The sequence below is a fragment of the Bolinopsis microptera genome, chromosome 7 (genome assembly GCF_026151205.1).
Source record: "Bolinopsis microptera isolate Bmic1 chromosome 7, MBARI_Bmic_1.0, whole genome shotgun sequence".
NCBI lineage: Eukaryota > Metazoa > Ctenophora > Tentaculata > Lobata > Bolinopsidae > Bolinopsis > Bolinopsis microptera.
Window position 1 is genome coordinate 15357068 of NC_087078.1, and position 25085 is coordinate 15382152.

The 25085-nt window shown below is 38.3% G+C and overlaps 4 protein-coding genes across 4 annotated transcripts in view; 3 read left to right on the forward strand and 1 right to left on the reverse strand.

Annotated features, from left to right (window-relative positions):
* LOC134818419 (kynurenine 3-monooxygenase-like) overlaps positions 1-25085 on the forward strand; it is a 927626-nt gene that overhangs the window by 260605 nt on the left and 641936 nt on the right. The window lies entirely within an intron of this gene.
* LOC134817920 (zinc finger and BTB domain-containing protein 41-like) lies at positions 13262-15781 on the reverse strand. The gene is made up of 2 exons (XM_063827287.1): positions 15627-15781; positions 13262-15340 (listed from the first exon to the last, which is right to left on the reverse strand). Exons 1-2 carry the CDS (start codon positions 15753-15755, stop codon positions 13487-13489), a joined length of 1983 nt encoding a protein of 660 aa, XP_063683357.1. The 5' UTR covers positions 15756-15781; the 3' UTR covers positions 13262-13486.
* The window catches only part of LOC134818062 (sorting nexin-6-like), a 39555-nt gene continuing 32856 nt past the window's right edge, over positions 18387-25085 (forward strand). The window contains exon 1 of the mRNA XM_063827476.1: positions 18387-18391. The gene's annotated coding sequence lies outside the window, so the exon portion shown is untranslated. The remainder of the gene's footprint in view (positions 18392-25085) is intronic.
* Positions 20916-21831, forward strand: LOC134818520 (uncharacterized). Its single transcript, XM_063828132.1, has one exon. The coding sequence runs from the start codon at positions 20936-20938 to the stop codon at positions 21746-21748; it is 813 nt and encodes a 270-aa protein (XP_063684202.1). The 5' UTR covers positions 20916-20935; the 3' UTR covers positions 21749-21831.

Consider the following 25085-nt stretch of genomic DNA (forward strand, 5'->3'; position numbering starts at 1 on the left):
TCTCTCTCTCTCTCTCTCTCTCTCTCTCTCTCTCTCTCTCTCTCTCTCTCTCTCTCTCTCTCTCTCTCTCTCTCTCTCTCTCTCTCTCTCTCTCTCTCTCTCTCTCTCTCTCTCTCTCTCTCTCTCTCTCTCTCTCTCTCTCTCTCTCTCTCTCTCTCTCTCTCTCTCTCTCTCTCTCTCTCTCTCTCTCTCTCTCTCTCTCTCTCTCTCTCTCTCTCTCTCTCTCTCTCTCTCTCTCTCTCCTCTCTCTCTCTCTCTCTCTCTCTCTCTCTCTCTCTCTCTCTCTCTCTCTCTCTCTCTCTCTCTCTCTCTCTCTCTCTCTCTCTCTCTCTCTCTCTCTCTCTCTCTCTCTCTCTCTCTCTCTCTCTCTCTCTCTCTCTCTCTCTCTCTCTCTCTCTCTCTCTCTCTCTCTCTCTCTCTCTCTCTCTCTCTCTCTCTCTCTCTCTCTCTCTCTCTCTCTCTCTCTCTCTCTCTCTCTCTCTCTCTCTCTCTCTCTCTCTCTCTCTCTCTCTCTCTCTCTCTCTCTCTCTCTCTCTCTCTCTCTCTCTCTCTCTCTCTCTCTCTCTCTCTCTCTCTCTCTCTCTCTCTCTCTCTCTCTCTCTCTCTCTCTCTCTCTCTCTCTCTCTCTCTCTCTCTCTCTCTCTCTCTCTCTCTCTCTCTCTCTCTCTCTCTCTCTCTCTCTCTCTCTCTCTCTCTCTCTCTCTCTCTCTCTCTCTCTCTCTCTCTCTCTCTCTCTCTCTCTCTCTCTCTCTCTCTCTCTCTCTCTCTCTCTCTCTCTCTCTCTCTCTCTCTCTCTCTCTCTCTCTCTCTAGCTCCCTCCCTCCCTCATCCAAACGCTGCGCCCTTCCTTTGATAACACAAATCTCGCCATATTTATATTATTCGAACTTTGTTGTTCATCTGTGATGAAACTTGCAATGTCAGTGCGCCCACGGTTTTTACTGCTCACCTGTCTCATGCTGTGAACAACACTTCATCTTATGCTAAACGATTTGGTCGCTTTCTATTTATCTGTAATGATTGTAGTACTGCTGAGGAGGAAAAGAGGGCTGCTACTACCGTAGATCGGGTAGGATTGTTAGATAATAAAATAGATGCCATAAATTTGGAGTTCAGGGAAGAGATGTCTGAACTTAAAACCTTGCTGAAGGAACAACTGTCCCAGAAACCTGAGAGAGCTCAAGAGCGATCCTCAGATCAGGTTGATTTTATGAAACAATTTGCTGAACAGTTTTCATCTTTAAAAGAAGACCTCACGAAAAATATCAATGATGTTATTGACAATAAAGTAAACACTGTTGTAACAAAATCCGGTACTGATTCTCATAAAAAGGACGTTCTCTATTCCAGCTTGTTTACCGACTCAAACAGTTCCACACCATCTGCTCAACCACCACATGTTCCAATTGCTCCAACACGTACACAACCTTCATCACCCGAGATTCTAATTCTGTCCCCGAAAGAAGAACAATCGGTAAATGCTGCAACAATGACGAATGTGAAAAAATTTGCTACTGATAAATTAAAGAGCAGTCAAGTAGTATTTCTCAGATGTAATGAAAACAACAAGAAAGTTTCAATTGGCTTCCCTAATGCTGAAATTCGTGATAAGGCTACTTCACTTCTCAATGATGGAAATACCTTAGATTCGTATGGATATCAGTCTAAGAATGGCAACAAAATGCTGCCAAAAGTTACTATTTATGGTGTTTCTTCTGAAGTTCTTGACGATATAGACACTACAGCTGTAGGGAATGATGCCGATAAACTTAGGGATCTTGAAAAGAACCACTTAGTCGCCCAAATTGTGGAGAAAAACTCGTCCATCAAAGATTTGTATGAAGCAGGGCACACTATCAGTATTGTCTATCTCAATAAGATAAAACGTTTGACCAACGATAAGCAGGAACGCACAGAGCTCACTATTGGAATCAAACTATCACCATCTGTCTATAGAGTCCTCTTTAACCAACAACAAGGATCTCTCTATTTAGGTAGTCGCAGATACAAAGTAACTGATCGCTTCTACATCAAACAGTGTTATCATTGTCAAATGATTGGACACACTTCTGTTGACTGTAATGAAGTCAAAACAAATAAACATCCTACCTGCATGTACTGTATGGGAAGTCACCGGTCTTCAGCATGCCAATTTAAGCAGAAGAAGGACAAACATGCCTGTGCTCGATGTCTGGCTTCAACACACACTAATGATGCCGAGAATTCAAGAACACATAATGCGGCAGCTTACGATTGTCCTGTGTTGGTAAGAGAAACTAAACGTATTGCTGCTAACACTGACTTTATTTCAAAAAACGTAATGTGAAATTAGGTGCTAATCGACAGAAATCACAGCTTTCTATTGGTTGTTTCAACGCAAGGTCTCTATGCAACAAAACTTGTGGCGTACTAGAAATGCTTAAAGATAACTCGATTTCTATCTGTTGTATCACGGAAACTTGGCTAAAAACTAATGATCGGGCAAAGTTTGCCGAAATCCGTGATTTTGGGTTCGATATTATCAGTGCCCCTCGAAGAGGTAGGGGAGGTGGTGTTGGTTTTCTCTTCAACCCCAAAATGATATCGCCTGTACGCAATGATGTTACTAAATATTCATCTTTTGAAGTACTTGAATGTGTCATTAAAACTGCTGGTGAGATTATCAGGCTATGTGTAGTTTATCGCAGCACTCAGGCCAAAGCGAAATATGATGAAACAAAAATATCTAAGTTTATGGATGACTTTGATGGATACCTGGACAATCTTCTGCTTAAAACTGGATCTCCAATTATTTGTGGTGACTTTAATTTCCATGTTGAAGACATATACAATAATGCTGCCCAGAACTTTATTGCTCTTTGTGAGAGCAAAGGCTTCCTTCAGCATGTCGACTCTCCTACTCACATCTCCGGCGGGACACTGGACTTGTTATTTACTCTAGGCTGTGTAAGTGACTCATTGTCTGTAACAGATATGATGGTAGAGACAAGCACTGGAACCAGCTCTGATCACTATCTATTAAGTTTTCAGGTCCCAGTCACATTCGATCTTCATAAAGCTCGTACATATGAAGAAAAAGATGTCAGAGAGCTAAGCAAAATTGACATCGATAAGTTCAGGGAAGATCTGTTTTGTTCAGAGCTTAACCTTTCTGAATATCAATCCTTAGACGAGGCTGTGAACCTTTATCAAAATGTCCTTGAACAGGTGCTAGACAAACATGCCCCACTTATTACGAAACGATTTACTGCTGAAAAGTCTGATTTTTGGGATAATAAATGTCAAATTGCTGTCAGAGAGAGGAGAAGGGCAAAACGAAAAGCCAAAAAGTATCCAGAGAATGATGAGTTTAAAACTACTCATTTTGAAAAATGTGTTGACGCAGAAATCACTATCAATCGAGCTAGGGATGGCTACTATGATAAACAGCTCAGTTCTTGCAAAGGAGACTCGAAAGGGACCTATAAAGTCATAAATAAACTTTTAGATAAGGAATATGGCTCCAACAAATTGCCAAATGGTGAAGATATCGAAGTGGCTGCCAAACTCAAGACTTTCTTCGATCAAAAAGTAAAAACCATTTACTCTAATATTGAGAAGGAAATTCAAAACACTTCCCTAAACGGTCAAGGTACCAAGGACTCTACTTCGATAGATAATGCAAAGTGTAGACTTAATCAGTTTAAGGAAGTCTCATTATCAGATCTTGAAACCTTAATTAAGAGTCTTCCCAATAAATCAAGCGTACTCGATGTCATACCAATGTGGCTCTTCAAGAACTGCTTACCCGAGCTTCTCCCAATCATCCATTACATCGTGAATGAATCACTAAGAGTCGGAAAGTTTCCATCTGCCCTAAAAGAAGCATCTATTAGGCCTGGACTCAAGAAACCTACCTTAGATGTTGATGAGCTGAAAAACTATCGACCGATTAGCAATCTAACTTATCTGTCCAAAATACTAGAAAAAGTAGTTCATTGCCAATTAAATGAATATGCTGATGTCAACAACCTGTTTTCCCCATATCAATCAGGCTATAGAAAATTCCATAGTTGTGAAACTGCAGTTACCAAAATACATAATGATATTCTAATGATGATTGACAGCAAATCGAATGTTGTGCTTCTACTCTTAGATCTATCAGCTGCTTTCGACACCATAAACCATAACCTCCTTCTTACGAAACTCAAGAATGCGTATGGTATTACAGAACTAGCACTCAGCTGGTTACAATGTTACCTTAATAATCGCACATTCAAGGTTAAAGTAAAAAAAGCCACATCTTCTGAAGGCTATCTGGATATTGGTGTACCTCAAGGATCCATTTTAGGACCACTACTGTTCATATTGTATACCAGAGATCTTGAAGAAATTGTCACAAAATATGGTTTCTCGATACATTTGTATGCAGATGACACACAGGTGTACTTTACTTTTGATGTTCACAGTTCTAATCCTGATTTAACAGCTGTGAAAAATTGCTTTCTGGAGATAAAGCAATGGATGACAGTTAACTTCCTAAAACTGAATGATGAAAAAACAGAGTTCATTGATATAGGTCCATATGTCAGCCCAATCCAGACAATGGATTTAGGAGACCTCTCAATCTGCCCTGTTAGCAAGGCCAAGAACCTGGGATTCCTTTTCGATCACCAAATGAATCTGGACTCTCAAATAAATGCTGTCTCCAAAGTATGTTATTTGAATCAAAGGGACTTAGCAAGAATCGGTTCGAAGCTTTCCCATGACCTAAAAGTTCAGTTAGTTCACTCCAATATCCTCTGTTTCATAGACTACTGCAACTCAGTCTATTATGGTATAACAGAAAAGAATCTCCATAAGCTACAAAAGATACAGAACAATGCTGCTAGATTTATCTTTGGTCTTTACGGAAAAAAGATACGTGAACCTATCATGCCTTACCTCAAAAAGCTCCACTTTCTGCCTGTTCGGTTCAGAATTAAGTTCAAAATATCACTTCTGGTCTTCAAGTGTCTTAATAACATAGCCCCTCAGTACTTACAAGGACACGTCAATCTAAGGGAAGTACGAAGACGAAGTTCCAGACTAGATGATGACTTTTATTTGTTGAAAGTTCCTCCTGCTCCTCATTTCAGACGAACAGATGCTGCATTTATGTTTTGTGGACCAAAAATTTGGAATGAACTACCCTACTCAGTGAGATCATTATCATCTGTAGAATGTTTTAAAAATGCCCTAAAGACGTTTTATTTCCAACTAGCTTTTGATAATATTTCTAATATTTGTCCATAATGTCTGAACTGATATGAAAGTGCATAATTTTGGTAACTTCATACAAATATTTGTTCATAAAATCTGAACTGTTTAAAAAGTCCATAATCTTGCTATTTCAACACTAAGTCTCGCTTGAATGACTTTAATGTACATCTTTGTTGGGTATATTTTAATGTCGAAGCGTGTAATAAATGTTAGAATTTATTTTATTATTTATTTATTCTTGGACCGAGAGGGGAGAGAAAGAGAAATCAGAGAATAACAGCAAAGCTCGTATAATATTTAAATAGAGTGAGATTTGTGTTGTCATTAAGGAAGGGCGTCCGGGTGAGTGAAGTTAGATTTTTAAGTCTTCAACGGAGAAAATAGCTAAAGAACTGAACAGAAAAGTAATGAATTCCATTAATAAATTTCAAGCCTATCTGCTGGCTCTTAACTTCCTGGTTCTGGTAGTGATCATCTATTGTAAGGTATATCGTATGTAATAAAGGTTTAATAAATTATCATAACAATAATTTAATCAATACCATATATATTAAATATTTACACAATTTACCGAGTACATTTCTAAATACCCAGCTCTCGGAACATAGTGTCCACATCATGCACACCCTTGCTCTCGTACACCACAGTGAACACTTTCTTAGCAATGACGCGCTGCGCCACATGTACCCCGTCCTCGAGCGCTACAACAAACCGCCCCGCACTGCGCACCCCCGAGTCCTCCTGCGCATGGTGATACTCAACAACACTCTGATACCTGGTCTCACAATAAAACGCCCGGTTATCTCCATACTTGTAACCCAGCACCTTCGAATGGGTAAGGGTAATGGCCTGACATGGCAGGTGCTGTCTTATTTCAGTGCCGTGAGTGTCCAGCAAGTTCTCCAGGTCACGTGAGGCTCGGATCACGTGATCTTTGTCGGGTTCTCCGAATATTCCGAGTAGCTGGGAAACTGACGTGTTGTTTTTACTGACCGTAAGTAAGTACCAGTCCTGTTTTTTCACTCTGAAGCTGTGTTTGTAGAGTTTATTAAACCAGATGATGTAACCTTGGGTGATAGTGAGAAGTTCTCTGAAGTATAAAGTCTGCAGGACAGTTGGCTGGAAGTGTGCTGGTAATGAACTGTACACAATATCAGGATACGACACAACCAGCAACCCTCCACAACTCACACAAACCTTATCATCCATATCCACCTTCACCTCGATTTCCAGGGCTGTATCTTGTAGATCACCTGATATCACCTGATCCCGGTGATTGAACGGCAGGGTGATCCACTCACTGACACCGGTGATCTCTAGAGCGGGTGCGATGTAAGAGTCCACAACTCTAGTAGTTTCAGCAGTTGAGTTTAACAGGGAGTTGTGGGAGTGAGGTATGAAGTAGGATAAGGTATCGTGGAGGTATGTCACACAGTGGGTCATGTCACTGCAGGAATCTGAGCTGAGAACGAATATACAGTCCGAGAAACTAGCAATACAACAGTGAACTGGTCCTCCGTGAACTTGAAGTTTAACACGGTAAATATCAACCATACTATTTACACATTCCTTAGCATTATATTCACTTCTCTTAGATGAATCTGAATTTACCGACTTCTTCGAGATACCATCACTTTTCTTCGACGAATCAGAATCCTTATCACTGTTACTGACCTCAACACCATCACTAGCAATGTCATCAGACAAGGATATGATGGTAAGAAACAACCCCTTCATCTTTACAATCCACTCGCCAGCCTTGTGTCGAGGGAACACATAGAGAGGGGGGTCCCCTGAGTCTTTACTCAGCACCAGCAAACTGTTGTACTTGTAATCACCCTCACCAACGTTTGAACCGTCTAACCTCTTAGACAGGTCGGGCTTTATTCCCGCTGTTTTCCAGTAATGCTCCATGATAGTGGTATTTGGTATGTGCAGAGAGAGAGACAGAGAGAGAGAGAGAGGGATTGAGGAAGGAAGGATAGAGGTATTCTAGCTGTCACTTGGAGAGGTGGATCTGGTTATCACTTGGTATCTGGCTGAGTGACTGTCACTTGAACAGTTGAACCCTGCTAAACACTGATTTTGTTAGGTCAGCAAATAAGATCGAGAGTTAATTGGGCGCGCGTATTTTCTGCAGTTTTATAGTTTAGTTTTGTAATATCTCAGAACACCCAGCTTGATGTCTGATCTTGTTAAATGGTTGAAGTTTGCGACATTTAACCGTCGGACATTGGGATTGGTATAATTGTAATATCATGTTATATTAACCCTAAGAAAACGTAACATCTTGACAGTGTCTGATTGAAATTAACGAGGTTTAAGAGGTTCAAGTTTTGAGTCCTGAACATTTATACTGATTAACAGATACTGCTAGGAAGTGAGGAGGAGATTTTGCAGAGTTAAGTAGTTTTATTGGACAGTCTTGAACGTTGATTTAAATTCCAAATTATATAATGCTAGGAGAAGCGGAAGAGATTATCTTGGGTTTAATAGTAGTTTTCGTGCACTGACCAGATGCTGACGTTGATCTAATGCTACTTTAAAAACACTTTAATATAGTGTCTTCTCCTGCATCAGCCATCAACGTTCTGAGACAAAATAACCGGAGGTTTATTTATAACATCACATTAACGTCACGATTTAACAAACTCATGCGTGCCATCGTGCTCTTATTTAAATTATAACGTTGAAAATGGAGATTAGAATGTATTTTTGGTGCCAAAATGTGGACTGTGCTATTAGAGTACCCGCGTAGTATATAACCGGTATTTTGTAAGTAACCACACACTGCAATTCCATTTCAGTTAACGTTGGAAGTTTACAGAGAATATAGTGATTTAGGTAAACGATCTTAATGCCCGATTACTTATTTCCGCTTTTGTTGAGAAAGACTATGAGATTTATCAACAGTTTACAGTAAAGTTAGCAGATAAAGCACACTTAGTTTGCTGATGGTATACTCTAGCTTTCTACAGCAACATTGGACTGACATTGGTTATGTTATAAAACTGGAGGGAGAAATAATCGTAGCACGTGCACTATGTGATTTTAAATATTTCAAATAACTTGTGTGAGTTAAATACTGACAAATACCATCTATTTCTATGAACATTCAATCATATTTTAATTACGTCTAATATCGTATCACCTATAACATTCCGCAGATATTCACTTCAAACCACGCACTTATTGAGAGAAAACTGTGTTGCATTATAGAAGGAAACGTGTTTAATTCGCACTCGGACAGTCGGACAAGCCAATGTCACATACGGAATGTGGGAGGCAGGAAATGGTCACATTCTACTAATTTACGGAGATGTGACAAAGTAGTACACACGCACGTCATACACTGCCTCACAGCATCCAACCTGACTATTTACTTTACTTTGAAGTCTTATTGAGTACTTAATTAATTAATTAGTGCGCTGCATGACAGTGTGGCTTGACTTGTCAATTGTAAGCTCATGTTTCTGGTACACCCTGTATATATCATGCGCCTAACTTTGAAAGACCTTAAAAGCTACTCTAGTTAATTATAAAAGCTATTCTAGTTTAAATATTATAATATAATATTATATTATATTAATATTACAATATAATATGATAAAATAACATTATTACATTATTACAGTGTTATCACTGGTCACTTTTCAAATCGCAACCGACTATTAACCACGTGACAGCATAACCACCAACCACATTGCAAGGCAGCTGCCAGTCACTTACAATACCCGCCATATATAGTATATATACACGATATATGATATTATATCAGACATCATGCTGTACAGTTGCTATACAGATGTCAGGCAAAGTCAGCGAGCACTAGAGAGAGAGAGAGAGAGGGTAGTAGCGCACAGAGCCGAACGTTGCGTGACGTAAGAAAAGTCTTGCAAGCAGGTGTCTAATTAATAAATAACGTAACACGCTGGTCTCGTGACGGTGTCACGTGGGGTCATGTGACGTCACGTGGGGTCATGTGACGTCACAGCGCTGCTGTTACCCACTCCCGCCGCGACATCCTCCGGGAGACAGCTTGTATTTTGTACATATAAATATATTTAATATATATATAGTAGAGTATATATTATACAAATACTGTGATATACATACATCTTTAATATATTGATTTTCCTGGTTGTGCTAGTAGTAGCTATATAGACGGAGTGAAAGTGCATGCTCGAGATGTAAATATTGTGTCTAATACACCAGTAATGGTAGCAGAGAGATGTACAGCTTGTTCTAATACAATGTCACGTGATATACAATGTAACATGTGTACTTATATATATATTATATAGGTCACGTGACCCAATAATCTTTCTTTCTTGACGTCACCTTGACGGTAATGTTTTATCAGTGTCGTGGAATGTCATAACTGTGTGTGTGTGTGTATGTGTGGGTTGGGCGTAAAACGGAATGCTACAGTTAAATTCTTACAGAGGTTGTCGCACAGCTCGGTTAAAAGTGCGTCAAGAGACCCAAATATGGGCATAATTAGAGCTCATATCTTGGAGTGGTCGATAAGATGATGGGATAGACAAGAACTTTATGAGTATTACATCTGTCAGGAGTTGGTTAAACTGTTCACAACTAAATATTTCGTACGCTTCTTAGAAGGGAGTTTAATTTAAGGGCGATTGCTATCTGATTATAATATAATAATGGTAATAACAAGAACTTTTTATTTTATAAACAAGAACTTTTCATTTAATCTCTTTTTCATGGGAGACGTTATATCAATTGTCAGACTACGTTTGCGCTGATACAAAGTATCAACTGTGGGTGCTTAACATTACTTCTATGTCCTAGGAGAACGTACAGGTCAGAGCTCTTATGCTTTTGTAATGAATATTACTCGACGCTCTCGTTTAATAAGGGTGATTGCTAATGCCTAGGCCTATCCCGCATAATGGTTCCAAAACAACCAGAGCATAAAACTTATATTTGTAACCAAGTGGTACTGCAAGATGATGCAGTACACGTGACTGAAAAGTAACACGATTTCTACTTAAAAGTCCTTACATTGCCACATGCTATTTAAATTATAAACCAACTTATTTTGTACTGATACAAATTTACTACAAAAATGGGTAATTGCGGGTACTAAAAGTGGTCTTTTAATTATATCTTAATCAATAGGTCGCGACTAAATTATTGACAGCCAGGTTGCATGGATCAGATGACAGTATTAGCCTTACAAGTAAGGCTTATACTATCAGGATTGGTAGGATTGTCTTGTGCATCATCATCCGCGCCATCATCACGCCAATCTTCTAGTCAAATAAACCCAACAGTTGACGAGATGGATGTTACCCAATCTGGTGATTTGAAACTCTGACAAGATTCCCTGGCTTGACTATAATGGCGGGCAGGGGTGGTGTCTCGTACTACGGTTACTAAACCTTACTATAAAATGTAGAGCGATACAGATGGAGACTTTATAATTACATCCTAAGTATCTAGTCTGCAGTTGTATTTACATGATCTGATGTTGTAATTTGTTGCCGTAAAAATAACTCAACTGATTACTTGTTGTAATTCCGTGTGTTCCGGTTTATTTCATGTTGTTTTTGAGACATCTGTGCAGGAAATTCGAGCTAATTTGAGCTAACTTAACAGAAATTAGTCAAATAGAGGGAACTTAGAACTAGAAAACAAAAATTTTGCTTACTACGTCAATCACACTTATTAACTGCCATAAAGCGGTTATCTATCAGATACTGAATATAATTCACCAGTGATTATCATAATAATATGCTCATATATAGTGCTGCCAAGTACAGGAATAATAATAGGTGGGATTTAACTTAATGTTTAATATTTTGTACCAAGCACTGACTCCCTTCTGACGGTATTTTTACAGCTATTTTTTACTTCTTATCAGCTTTATAATATTAATGTGTCATATTTCCAAGAAGTTTGCAATCAGGTCATATTTGAATTCCACTGCCATTAAATAAACCATACTATATATAATTTCACAGCATCATGAGTGTGCTTTAAACGGCTGAATGACCAAGTTATTCAGATATAATGAGTATGTACTAAATACGTCTTGAGGACACGTTATAGTGAATCAGTATAACACATGATACAAAGCATTCTCCATTTATCTCGGAATTTCGAATTGTAGGAATCTAGCTTACATGACAAACCATAGAGTTTTTACCAAAATTTTCGTAGACAAATCATTTTGACAAAACTTAACACACTTACCGTCACGTGGTATATTACAATAACACATTGCGATGTCAAAAACACGTACACTTGAATATTAGAGAGGCTTTCTAAGGGAAAGCATGGATATGAGACTTGAATGTGCCATAAAGAAACGAGTTTGATTCTATCGAGTCAAGATGCTAATCCTCACAATGGTCTGAGGATGGTGATGTATAAGGCATGAAGCTGCCTTTGTGTAGGGGCCGAGGCTGACTGTGCTATATAGTGCTATATAGTGCTATATAGTGCTATATAGTGCTATAAGCCACAACCATTTGCATTTGTTACTCTACAAGCGGGTTACAGTATGGTTACTATTTTAGATCTCCCTCTATGGTATTATCCTAAAGCTACCGCACAATACCACAACTATGTACTCTTAAACTATTGGACCACAGGGCTATAGGAAGTTAAATTTAATAAAACACTTGAACTCGATTAATTATTTATAAGACCTTAATTTAGGTTAGATCATTAAGAAAAGTGAAAGTTGCGACACTTTTACTTTTGCATATTTGTGTGTGGGATCAGGGGGCTATGTTTGCTCAGTTATCTACACTCACTCAATATGGTTAAAATTGTCCTTATTTACATTCTTCGAATTTCGACTTACGGAATATATTAAATATTGAGAACTAAGAAAGTGGATAATCTGAATACCAATTGTCTTTAAATTTAGGTTCTTCGCCAAATTTTGCAATCGACTGATAAAGGCCATGTTGAATACAAAAAGAAAAGAAAACCACTTCATAATATGATACATGATATATATCAAAACGTAAAACATTACATAAATTAAAATTGGAGAATATTATAATATAATACTGTATCATAATAATACTGCAATTTTTTATTTGAAAGAACGTTAAACAACTAAATTCCCTCAGTCAGTCAGTTAACTACCGTCCAGTCCCAGTAGTCCAGGACAAAGTTCGCCAGAGCCTCGCACCCCAGAGCCTTGCGCCCCGGTAAGAAAGGGTTCAAGTTAGTGTTCAGATAAAAGCTGTAGGGTAGGAGGTTCTGGGGCTGGACGAGGTGGACCGTTTAAGTTCTGCAGCATATTACACAGAAGCACAGCACATAGCGGACACAATGATACGGTAACAAAAAGTTGTCTTAACAACGGTCAAATGTAAAGAAGAAGCCGTCTATTGTTTATGTAATCAGTACGCTTACATCTTTTGAGGAACAGAATTGGTTGTGGAGAAAGAATGGCCTAAATAAAGTTATGAATTTATTTTAAGTCGAATATGTTGACTAACAACATTTTCAATGAATGTTTTGCAGTGACTCTAGCTCTCAGAATTTGAATACCCTGGCAACTCGGGAAATAAACAGGTTTTTTTTGCAAACTGAATTCAAGTTGTCTGATAATTTGAATGCACATTGCACAGTAATTTTAAAACTGCCCAACACTTATTGAGTAAACCGGAAGTTAAATTCTGAAGGCTTCTCCTTTATACAGTGCACTTGTTATCTTTTACCCGATTTAAGTACCAATCTGAATACGAACATTGGTTAATTCAATTAACAAATCAATGAACCTGATTCGGATTTTGCAGAAATATATTCTTTAAATGTTACAGCATTAGAAGAACAGGAGCACCATGGCCATGATTTGATATTTCATTTCGTATAGAAACCGTTTGTATTCAAGACAAACCACCGCTATATAATATATCCCCCTTTAACAATAAACCATAAATGGTCAAACAAGCATTACAATTTTTGTTTGATGTTACTTTGAAGGCATAGTAGGTTCATCTCGTTCAAAATTACAACTGAAACAATTACCTAACTCACTAACTACTAAATCATCTTACATATATCACATACATAAACAACATATATGCAGCTTTAAAGCAAGTTGAATCGCGGCAATTGTTAACATAATTCACAAAATATGACGAGTTAAATAAATCTCAATCAATTAAATTCTAATTTCTATCACCAACAATTTTATAAGATTTACTGTAATGATTATTAAATATAATTTTGAAAATCTATGTTAAAACTATGGTCACTGAATATCGCTATACTCTGCATGCTCCGATTTCATGTGTTCGTTTAAAACTTTCAGATCACACATAGACTTGGAACAAATGTAACATTTAGTGGAGGAGCCCCAATGACGTGAAAGCAGTGATCGATTAACAAATGTTTTTGAACACCTTTGGCAACTGAAAGATGATCTAGCTGAACTCATGGCGCTGGCAACGGCACTTTGTACCGGATTGCTCTCACTAACCTCCTCAACTTTGGTCTTGGAGAGCATTTTGTTCAGAGATTTACTAGACCTGCGCCCCATTCTACTGATAGATAGTTGTTGGTATTTTTGTCGCAGAGAGTTCCGTCTGGATTCGGAGGAATCACCGTCGATCTCCATATCCAAGTCACCCTTGTCAGATCCATCCTCCTCCAGCTCCAATGATGAAAATGACTCGTTGGGTTGTTGCTGGATTGAGCTGGAAGGTGACAAGGCTGGATGCAGCAGACTGTCGGAACTGTCTGTCTTGGTGATCGGGGGATGTCTCGGTGGACTACGAGTCTCTGGTGTGTCCTGAGAGCAGTCCATCTCATCTGGCTCTGTTTTGATGTTTTCTGGATCATTTGAAGACAGGGCAATGGATTGCATCACATGGGTTTGCCAGTATTTCATCAGCTGTTCTGGGGTGTTATATAGTTTTAATGCTGAGGATTGGGAACTGGATGAATCACTCGATGCCGAAGAATATTTTGACAGGATTGAAGGTTTTGATTTGAGAAGATTTTCGTTAACTTGAATCAAGTTGTGGATATAGTTTATTTTACTTCCGTTAGTCTCACGGTTTCCTGAGGCATCACTTGACAGAAAGTCTGAAACAATGGTTGGGACCAGTCTGTGCTGAGACATGTTCATAGGCTCTGCAGGGGCTTCCTTTTCAGCTGCCTGTTCTGCTGATGGAGGTAGAGTAGTTATGTATCTTAACTTGGTATGATGAGCAGTTTCCATGTGTAATTGAAATGTTTTACACGAGATTGAGGTGGTTTCACAGAACACACATTTAAAACTGTCCAGGCAAAGATGTTTGAACAGGAGTTTGAGATTAGGAAATACTCCATTGCAGTATCGACAAATGAGTTTGTAAGGATCAAGTGAGCATTTTTCATTGGTGATATAATGCTGAACAAAACCTTCAAATTCATTGAAAATCTCAGCACAGTCAGCACAAAAATGTTTATTATGAGCCTCTTCTAAGTGATCCTGCAATTTTTCTCTATCCTCCACACTCTTTTGGCACAACATACACGGAAAAGCATGGGCAACTTTATTGTGATCATCATAGTCCTCAGGAGATTCAAACACATTATCACAAAGATTGCACTTGATCTCTTTTGGTTTTACCTTGTGCTCTGCCATGAGATGCTTCCAAACTGCTGCAACATCACTGAAACTTTTGCTACAAATAGAACAACCCATGTGTGGTATGTGGTAGAGATTCATGTGATTTGCAAGTAGACGAGGATGTTGGAACTTCAAGAAACACATCTTACATGTTGTACCACCATCTGGCTGAATTTCACCATGGTAAGATTGCATGTGGGTTGTAAGCTCTTTGTTGGAGGAGAAGGATGATGTGCAAACTGAGCACCAGTGGGATGGCTTGTACACCTCAATAAAATGTACACTCTCCGTGTGCTTTGTTAACTCCCTTTTTGAAAAGAAAGGACGGTGGCAATATCTGCATTGGAAATCCTCCAATGTGTAACTTTCTTTAGGAGGGGTTCGAGGCATGTATGGTAGTGCTAGACTTGGAAGGGAACACTGTCTTGGCAGAACATGGTGAGGGAAGACAGGGTCCGTCATTATCGAGGATGTGACCACAGATGATATCTGGGGATAAGGGATTTAATTGATTATCTATGTAGTGAGAAATAATTTTACAATTTAAATTACTTTTCAGTTCATTTATAGCCAAATTATAAGGTAGCAACTAGATGATTGGAAACTTGCACATATATTTACTTGAAAGAAATAATTTATAATAATGTGCAACATTCATCCTTTCAGGGCATGTAAATATGTATATATATTATACATTATATAATATAACTGCATTGTAGCCAATTCTTTTAAGATTTCATCATCATAATATTAAAACAAACAGTATCAATCTTACCTCAGCTTTTTTTGCATTTATCTGCGCAAAGATGTCAGCAATCTTGTCAACCATAGCTGAATTCATATTGCTTGAGTCGTCTGCTGATGAACTTGTTGTTTTAGGAGTATACTTTTCCATGTTCATCATCTAATATCTAAATGTGTCCATCTACTAGGGATTATAGTTTAAACACCAGTACTATCTGTCTTTTTCACGAAACTAAATATATTGGAATTGAATGTTTTAATGATGCGTTAATGATACATCACCATTCACCAGAATATAAAAATAAACTATCTAAGGCAAATCATCATGTTATCTTTTAATCTAAAATATTAGATAAGCTGCAGTTAGGAGCTACACTCAAGAAGACAAGCTAATTATGCTTTCCGCTACTATATAAGTCGATAAAACACTTTGTTAGCAAGACAATGGCAGTGGACAGGACTATTCGAAAGATGGTATAAATCAAATCAAATCAAAACACAATGTGGCTCTTGCTATGTGTTGGTTCAGCCGAATTAATTATTATGTAATCAAGTTTATTTTTCTCTTTCAGTTAGTTGTCATCCGGCCAAACATTAAGCAACTTATATTGCAGTTCCATTTATCAATTAGTTTATCAAAATATGTCATTGTAATTTTGCATGGCTGAAATGTAACGCTTGATTTATATATAATAATTAATTGAATTTTCAAATAAATAAAAAAATCATCGAAGCAGATAGTATCAAATTAAGCAGATTAACATTGACAGTATAATAATAATAATTCTATTATATACAGTAACATAATTGAAACAATTATGCCTATGACCCCTTATTGTGGGCAGAGTATGTGTCTTTGTTGAAGTGTCCTGGTATAAAACCCATCTGAGTAACTGCATTAAAATAATTTAAGGAGAATTCTCTTCAACTTTAAGACAATAGGGATAAATACTAGGACCTACTAATATCAAAACAAAATGCAGCCACCTAAATAGCAGTATAATGAAAGTATAATGAACCATGCTTGTTAATCCATTTTATAATAAAAATAAGTCACTATTCTGTCAGCAATCTTGTTCATTTCAGAACAATGGGACTGTGAAGATTATTGTCGGGCAACTGCTAAACTTTCAAGGAGTAAGCCCAGGGAAGAGTTGGTCTTTTCGAAATGCTCAAAAACATGAATTGTTGCCGGTAATGAAAAAAACCATAAAATCGATAATGTAAGAGACGTGCATGGTAGCAATTCGCTGAACTCCATATTTAGATCATCGGATAAATAACCATTCGATGATTTACATCTTGATCATAAATCAATAGTTTATGGTACACTCAAATTTACTACAGAGTACCCTTACAAGGTTCAAAATCTTTGAAAATAAGGAATACAAAACCCTCGATCTTGGTGTATCGATCATTCGGTTGAGTTAAATGTGTGACTGTGCAGACCTAATGCTGAATGCATAGAGTAGTCAAACCACTTAAGGACTGTTGGCATAAGCGAAAATTAAACTTAACGGGTGATACTGTCCGTCAGAAAATCTTTGATAACATCGAAAACCTTTCCGTTGACACCAAAAACTTCCAATGTAGACAAAAGTCTAAATTGGGGGACTGTGTCGAAAGCCTAACTAAAATATCAAGAATATCATCGAATGTCTCAAAAAGATTAAATAAAATAGGATAATTTTGTTGATAAATTTCTTAAAAATGATATTTTTAAACATGTCTGATGATGTGATGTCATAAATGTTCCTTTATTTTACTTAACTAGTAACGTATTTGTTCCAAATATTTATTCCAAGATCGACGAGTCCATCCCCGCGCGCGACTTGGTAATATTATAACATATAAACTTACAAATATCACACCTGCAACATTTTCATAAAATATATAATAGTTCACATATTGAGTGTATGAAAACAAAAGCGATCGACGCGACTTTTTCATAATTCTTTAAAATTGAAAATGTTAATTGACGATGCCAACCCTTTCCGACTATGTTGTAGCGCGATGCACTACTGGGTCGCGCGCGCGCATCCAATAATGCTTCTCGCAACCACAGATCGGCGAGATGCGAAGGATTGACATCGTGAATCAACGACTATGTTGATGCGCACAATAATGAATGGACAACGTCGTTCACGTTTGATTGATCATTAATTGACGATGTCAATTCATGGCAGCTCTGCGCGGCACAGTAGCGCATCTAGCCGATCTAGCCAGCTGTGAGAAGCCTCATTGAGTGCGCGGCGCGGCACAGTAACGCATCGCGCTACAAGATTGATCAATAATTTATACAATTAATCCTGGCCGACGGTATTGGGTATATAATAAATTGTTTTTGCAATCGTTAATCAATTAAGCGCCATTATTTATTTTATAAAAATAAGTTAGTATGTCAGGCGCAAAATAAGTTGTCAACTAGATCGATTTGATTTAAAATTTAGTTCAAGTGCGAACAATTGCAATTTACAATACAATGTATAATAGCAACAAATACAGTGCATGAACACAATGCAATTATTATGTATTCGAAAGTATGTAATATAAGGCTTACTGGGCGCCGCCCAACAAGCCTTTGCTTTATAATACCCTCCGGGAATTATATCCACTAAAACGCGTTGACACTGAGAGCTGATAATTTGTTGTAGCTCGATGCACTATATATACTGGGTCGCGCGGCGCATCAAATAATTCTTCTCGCCAATAATAAAATTCTTCGGTAGATCGGCGAGATGCACCACTGTGCCTCACCGAGCTGCGAAGGATTGACATCGTGAATCAAATAATTTGCAAATGGCGCACGTTACATCTCCGCCAATACAAAAGCACATCCAATTTGATACGTATGAAATATTTCTATAACTTATTTGATTCATGATTGTGCACTAAGTTGGCGTTGTCCGACCAAAATTGTACGGGGAATCTTTTAAAATCATTTTCGAGGCACCTCGACAAAAGCTTTTAAAGCTAGTGTGCTTTTTATGTAGAAATACGTCAGTAGCGTTTTTGAGCGTGTACTGTTATTTTCTTTCAAAAGTATAATTCCAAGTGATTTCTATAAGTGCATATATTAACTCTGAATCCATTGCAAAATAATTTATCTCGATTTATGAAGTTTGAAAGAAGTTACAACAATGCGCGCAATTTGGGGAGTGTGCTTTTGGCGGGGATTTACTGGGCCGCGCTCAGCCTGTCATTCCGCCAAATCTATATTCGGTTGTTAATGAACATAATAGCCTGGGGTCCTCAGGTAAGGCGGGGATATAAACTGCGCCTTTGCAGATATATCCCGCAAGGGAAGCAAAGGTATTATCAGCACAAACTCAGACTGGCTGGCGGCAAGTATTAAAACAAATAACACTGGCGTTCTATATATTACACACTTTATTGTATCATGCGCACGTATCGGATTACACCCCTTCCAATCGGAACCGGAAAACATTATAATACATAACACCTTGGCAATTTCATGCCCGCGCGTTCCCTAGCCTCCAGCAAGCTGTCGGGAATTATCGCGCTCATATCAGCACTCGATAGCCAAGGTATCATTTTATTATATTATACGTGACGCGGCGACGCGCTTGTTTCACAAGCGAGAAGCTTTAGGCGGGCGCGCGCTAGTTATACTGCAAGCGAGAGCTAGGCGAAAGCATTGGTTAAAGCAAATTCTGCTGCTCTTAAAGCAATACACGAACAAGCTTAAAGCAAATATAACAATTTGTGCGTTGCTGATATTCAAAAGGCAAGTACAAAGTACTTACATATAAAACAAAGCAAAACAAGTTTTAGCGAAAAAGTAAAATATTTGTTAAGGCTTTAAGATATATGGCAGTTATTTCATTTTTAGTTAATTAATTGTGTTGCTGCGTCGTCAATCGAAGATCTGAGTTATCCTGTAAGGGGATGCTATTTGTAGGTTTATAATCTACCAGGACGCGCGCCAAGTTGAACTTGTCGACGGTCTCAGTACACATTGGGAGGAAACGTTTTTACTAATTAAAATGTAAGCTAAAATTTGTCGATTTATATTTAATTTTTTGGTTTTCTCTGAGTACATTAGTACATAGTATATAGTCCTCCGACAGTCCTTATTGCATATACAGCTTACACATTAACTTATGATCTTTCTATTTTATGTGTTAAAAGGATTGCAGGGTTTCGAATATAAATATGGATTGCTTTTCCAGGGTCTTCTTGAATGCTCGATTGCTATCGTGGCACACCTGTGCATTTATTGTTGTGCTATGCTTTAAAAGTTTAAATAATTATTGTTATTATTACCATTTAATTGGAGTTGCTTGCTCATGTTCTGGAAATCAAGTCACCCGACACATGCGTACTGGGTAGTGACTATCTGCCTCTGTGTCTGCCTGGTTTTGAGCTTGGGCACAGTGACGTAACAAAGGGCCCCGCTGACCTGGCTGTGAGGGGGGCACCATCTTAGGGGGGCACCAATTTGTTGTTCGAATATGGGAAAATTTTGAAAAACTTAACTACGGTACCAGCAAAACTGTGCGTTTTGCTGTAGAAACACACTTTTTTAGAGATTTAACAGGCGTATCCTCTAAAATCATCTAATTTGTCCAATTTTAGGGAGAAAAGCCAAAAGGGGAGAGGGTTCCAACAGGGGGCACTTTTCAGAGGGGGGCGCCAACAGGCAAAGTTACGCCACTGCCCCGAATTCGGTAACCCGATTGTCAAAAAAGCTATAACAGACAACCCGTTTCCTTTGCACTATGAAGTCAACAGTGACGTGTTGTATAATCCGTATATTTTGCAATGCGGCACTTGTGTGCTCAGAAATAGGTTATTATAGAACGATATTTATAGTACACTACAATATAGATGTAGTAAAAAGGTATCCCAAGAAGATTATTGATCTTTTGGCAGTGCTAATTTAACCATCAATCACGGTTATCCGATCATTTGGTTGAGTCAGCCAAGGAGACATTACACAAATGTGTAACTGTGCATAGATTTGACGAATCCTTAGCTGTCTACCTAGACTGGGTGACACTGGGATTTAAATCCGGACCTTCTGCACAGAACGCAGAAACTCTACCCACAAGCTAAAATAGTTTTTAATTTTGGAAGAATAACAACGATTTAAAGAATGAAATTGGAATGGTATTTTTTTTATTTCAATGATTTAAATTTGCACCTTTTGAACCTTCTGGTAATGTGAGGAGGTGCACAATACCAGGTATTGACCTAGTAATTATTTTTCTGATTTTAAGAAGACACTGCGTTAATTTCGCATCTGCAAATTGACAGTTACATTGTCGGCTTTAGAAATAAAACTGTTACATTTTTCAGTTTGTATGTCAACAAACCATGAACTTGTTTGTACTGGTATTTTGCACCAACTTCGGAATTCAAGCGGTTTTCGGGATATTGGCTTTACTTCTCAATACAGAGATATTCTTTGACTTTGTTGGCTCCTTAACCTTCATCTCATGCTCCATACTATGTCTGATGTTTGATGAAACACCTGAAGTCTCCACTTCCATAAAGGAAATCAAAGTGATTCAAATGGTTTGTGTTTGCCTTTGGGCTGGAAAGCTTGGGAGTTTCCTTCTTTACAGAGTTTTAAAGAGTGATGGAGACAAACGCTTTGTGGAGATAAAGAAATCTAAGGTCAGGTTCTTCAGAGTTTGGATGATTCAAGGGGCATGGGTTTATCTCAACATGGTCCCATCTCTTTTTGTCTTCACTGCGAAGAAGGAAAATCCAAGATTAGCTCTTGTAAGTTTGGCTGGATGGGCTCTCTATGCTTTTGGTTTGATTTTCGAGACCGTTGCAGATTACCAAAAAACGATGTTTCGTTCTAAAGAGGAAAATAAGGAAAAGTTCATCACAACTGGTTTATGGAGTATCTCTCGTCATCCAAACTACTTTGGGGAAATTCTGCTCTGGTATGGGCTCTTCATTGCTGCAGTACCCTATTTCACCTCTCCTTTCAACTACCTCTCGATCCTCTGTCCTACTCTTACTGCTCTACTGATAGTCAAGATCTCTGGAGTACCGATGTTGGAAAAGTCTGGATTGAAGAAATGGGGAGATGATCCTAAATATATTGAGTATCTGAATACCACAAGTAGCATCATCCCTTGCTTGGGCGGGAATAACAAACACAAGACTGCTTGATTACAGTCATTATTTAATTAATCAAATCTAATGTAAGCTAATCTTAATCTGGGTTCGAAAATCGACTCAACTGATCATTAATACATTAATTTGCATTGATTCTCGCTTATTATTTTATATTTTTTATGTTATATTCATATGTCACTTTTCGCTAATCACTATCACATATGTCGGGGTAAGTGGGTTGGCTTTTTCTAGGGTCACTTATGATTGCCGAGCCTTTGTACCAACATACCCAGTTCCTAACTTGTGCCGATGCTTTACAGTTTATTTCTTTTTATATTTAGCAAATATGTATTATCTGAGGAATAATTACAGTTTCGATGGTTTATATAGATTTTGCCAGATTTCAATCCATAAGAACTTAAATTGCATATTTACTGGTAGAACCGGCAATACACTCACGGGATGCATAATTTGGTTGTTTTTGATGAATGGTTTTTTGATAGTTTTAGTAAACCCTGGAATTGTAAACCCAGGGCCGTCTCCCATAGGTGTTAGAGTTGGGAATGGTAATAAATTGAATGTTTACTTTCAGAATGTTCAAGGTCTCATCCCTTTTGGTGAACTGAACAATGCCCATCCAATGATTGATACCACTAAATGTCTTGAAGTGTCGACTTATCTTAATGAGGCTAAGATAGATATTGCAATACTTAACGAAACCTGGTTTAAGAGTTCTATTGCTGATAGTGAATTTCTGCACCCTGACAGATATAAGATATTTCGCTCTGATAGATCGAAGAAAACTCATCCACCAGATCCTTCTAATCCAACCCGGTTTAGGAGGAATGGTGGAGGGGTCATGATTGCAGTGAGAGCAGACCTTGATCTAACTTCAAAGGAAGTTCATCTCAAGTATGGTGCAGAAATTCTTGCTGTGGAATTTAAGACATCCACTGGAATTAAGTTTGTTGTATGCACATGTTATCGTGTTGGTACACTGGGCTCCGCAAATCATGAAAAAATTGTTGAGTCTTTGAAAACTCTTCTCAGAAGAAGAGGACTGAGTAAAGTCTTCATACTAGGAGATTTTAACCTGACCGGAGTTTCCTGGTCTACCCTGGCCAGCTCCTGTCCTATTGAGCAATCTTTTGTTGAATCTTTTGTTGATCTAGGCCTTCAACAATGTGTGTTAACACCTACCCACTGCAAAGGCAAAACACTTGACCTATTGCTCACAAACTCTGTGTCAAATATTAATGACCTAATGGTAGGTGAGAGAGATAGTGCTTGCAAGTCTGACCACTTCCCCATCAATTTTAAGATCAACGTTAAAGTTGGTAGGAAGAAGCCAGTCAGGCGTATGTGCTATAACTTTAAGACTGTGAACTGGGAGAGGCTAAACCATGAACTCCGACACACGAATTGGGATGCATTGCTCAATGGCACAGAACCTGAAATTGGATGGAAAAAATTTAAGGACAAACTTTTTAATGTCACAGATAAATTTGTTAAAAAATGCTCTGTCAAGACTGATGGCCAAGATCCATGGTTTGACTCGGAGTGTTATGATGCATGGCGTAAGAAAGTGAGATTACATAAAGAAAGGCATAAAAGTGATAGAGCTGAAATTGCATTCTCCCTTGCTAGGAAAAATTTCAAAAATGTGGTTGCTCAAAAAATGAGGGAAACATTAAATGAATCTGATGATAGTGCTTTAATAACAAAAAAATTTTGGTCCTATGTCAAATCGAAGACAGCTAGTCAGCGGATCCCTGAGTTTGTAAGCCACAAAGGCACTGTCCGCAACTGCCCTGAAGACCAGGCCAACCTATTTAATGACTTTTTCTTCGAGCAGTTCTCTGAGGCATCAACTTATGACATAGATATAGATTACTCTAATGATTGGCGCTTTGATATTGAATTTGACCACAGAAGGGTTCGCAAAATCCTTTCCAATATTAATGCTAATAAAGCTTATGGACCTGATGGTATCCATGGGAAACTTTTGAAAAACTGTGCGGTTGGGCTCGCATACCCTATATCAATACTTTTTCATTCATGCTACAACATTGGGACACTACCAAGGGAGTGGAAACTGGGGCACATTATACCAATATTCAAGAAAGGGGATAAACATGAGGTTTCAAATTATAGGCCAATTTCTCTTACATGCTTAATCACAAAAGTTCTTGAACGCATAATAAGAGATGAGTTATTGGCACTTACTAATGGCATGATCAATGACAAACAGCATGGTTTCCGAGCTGAGAGATCTTGTGCAACTAATCTTGTAGGACTGTGCGACAGCCTAGCGCTCTCACTGAATGAAAATATGAGAACAGATGTAGTCTACTTTGATTTTGCCAAAGCATTTGACTCGGTTAACCATGATCTTATATTATTTAAGCTAAAGAGCAAATTTGGTATTGATGGGAGGCTACTGAAATTCATCACTGATTATCTAAGAGACAGGCAACAACAGGTCTTGATAAGTGGCAAGTTTTCTTCTATGAGAAACGCCCAGTCTGGTGTACCTCAAGGGTCAATTTTGGGACCATTGCTGTTCATTATGTTCATTGATGATATATCAGTGGGGATTTCACCAGGCACACAACTGTCACTGTATGCCGATGATACTAAAATTTGGCGTAAGATTGTTTCGGAGTCTGATATCCTGCGACTGCAGAAGGACATTGATTATCTCCATGACTGGTCACTTTCTAATAAAATGAGATTTCATCCCGACAAATGTAAGGTCCTCACCGTCGCAGGAAGGATATCCGAAACAGTTTCCCTCCTTAGTGTCCTACCACTCTTTAACTTTGTATACTCCATGGGAAGAATCACACTTGACTATGTTGATCATGAAAAGGATCTGGGTGTAATTGTGACATCAAATCTCGATTGGAAAGATCAGTGCTCCAAAGTCCTTTCTAAGGCAAACCAAAAATTAGGCATGGCGAGAAGAAATTGTTATTTTGTCCAAGACGTAAATCGTCGTAGAGTACTGTATCTCACTTTAGTGAGGAGCCTATTTGAGCATTGCTCGGTTATATGGAGACCAGTCACAAAATCCCAGATAAGCAAGCTGGAGGGCCTCCAAAAGCGTGCTATTAAGTGGATTCTTCACGAGGAGTATATGAGTTATCCACCATCCACATACATTCAAAAATGCAGACAGCTGAAGATTATGCCGATTGAAGACCGCTTTGACTTCTTGGATCTCATCTTCTTCTTTAAAATTGTGAAGCAACATATACCTGTCACTTTACCCTCATATTTGCAACCATTTCAAGGCCACTCAAGGCTCAGAAATAGTCACATGGGCTCTCTATGTTTTGTAAGCTCTATCTCACCTCGAGCAAGCTCCAACGCTTTTGCCAAGAATTTC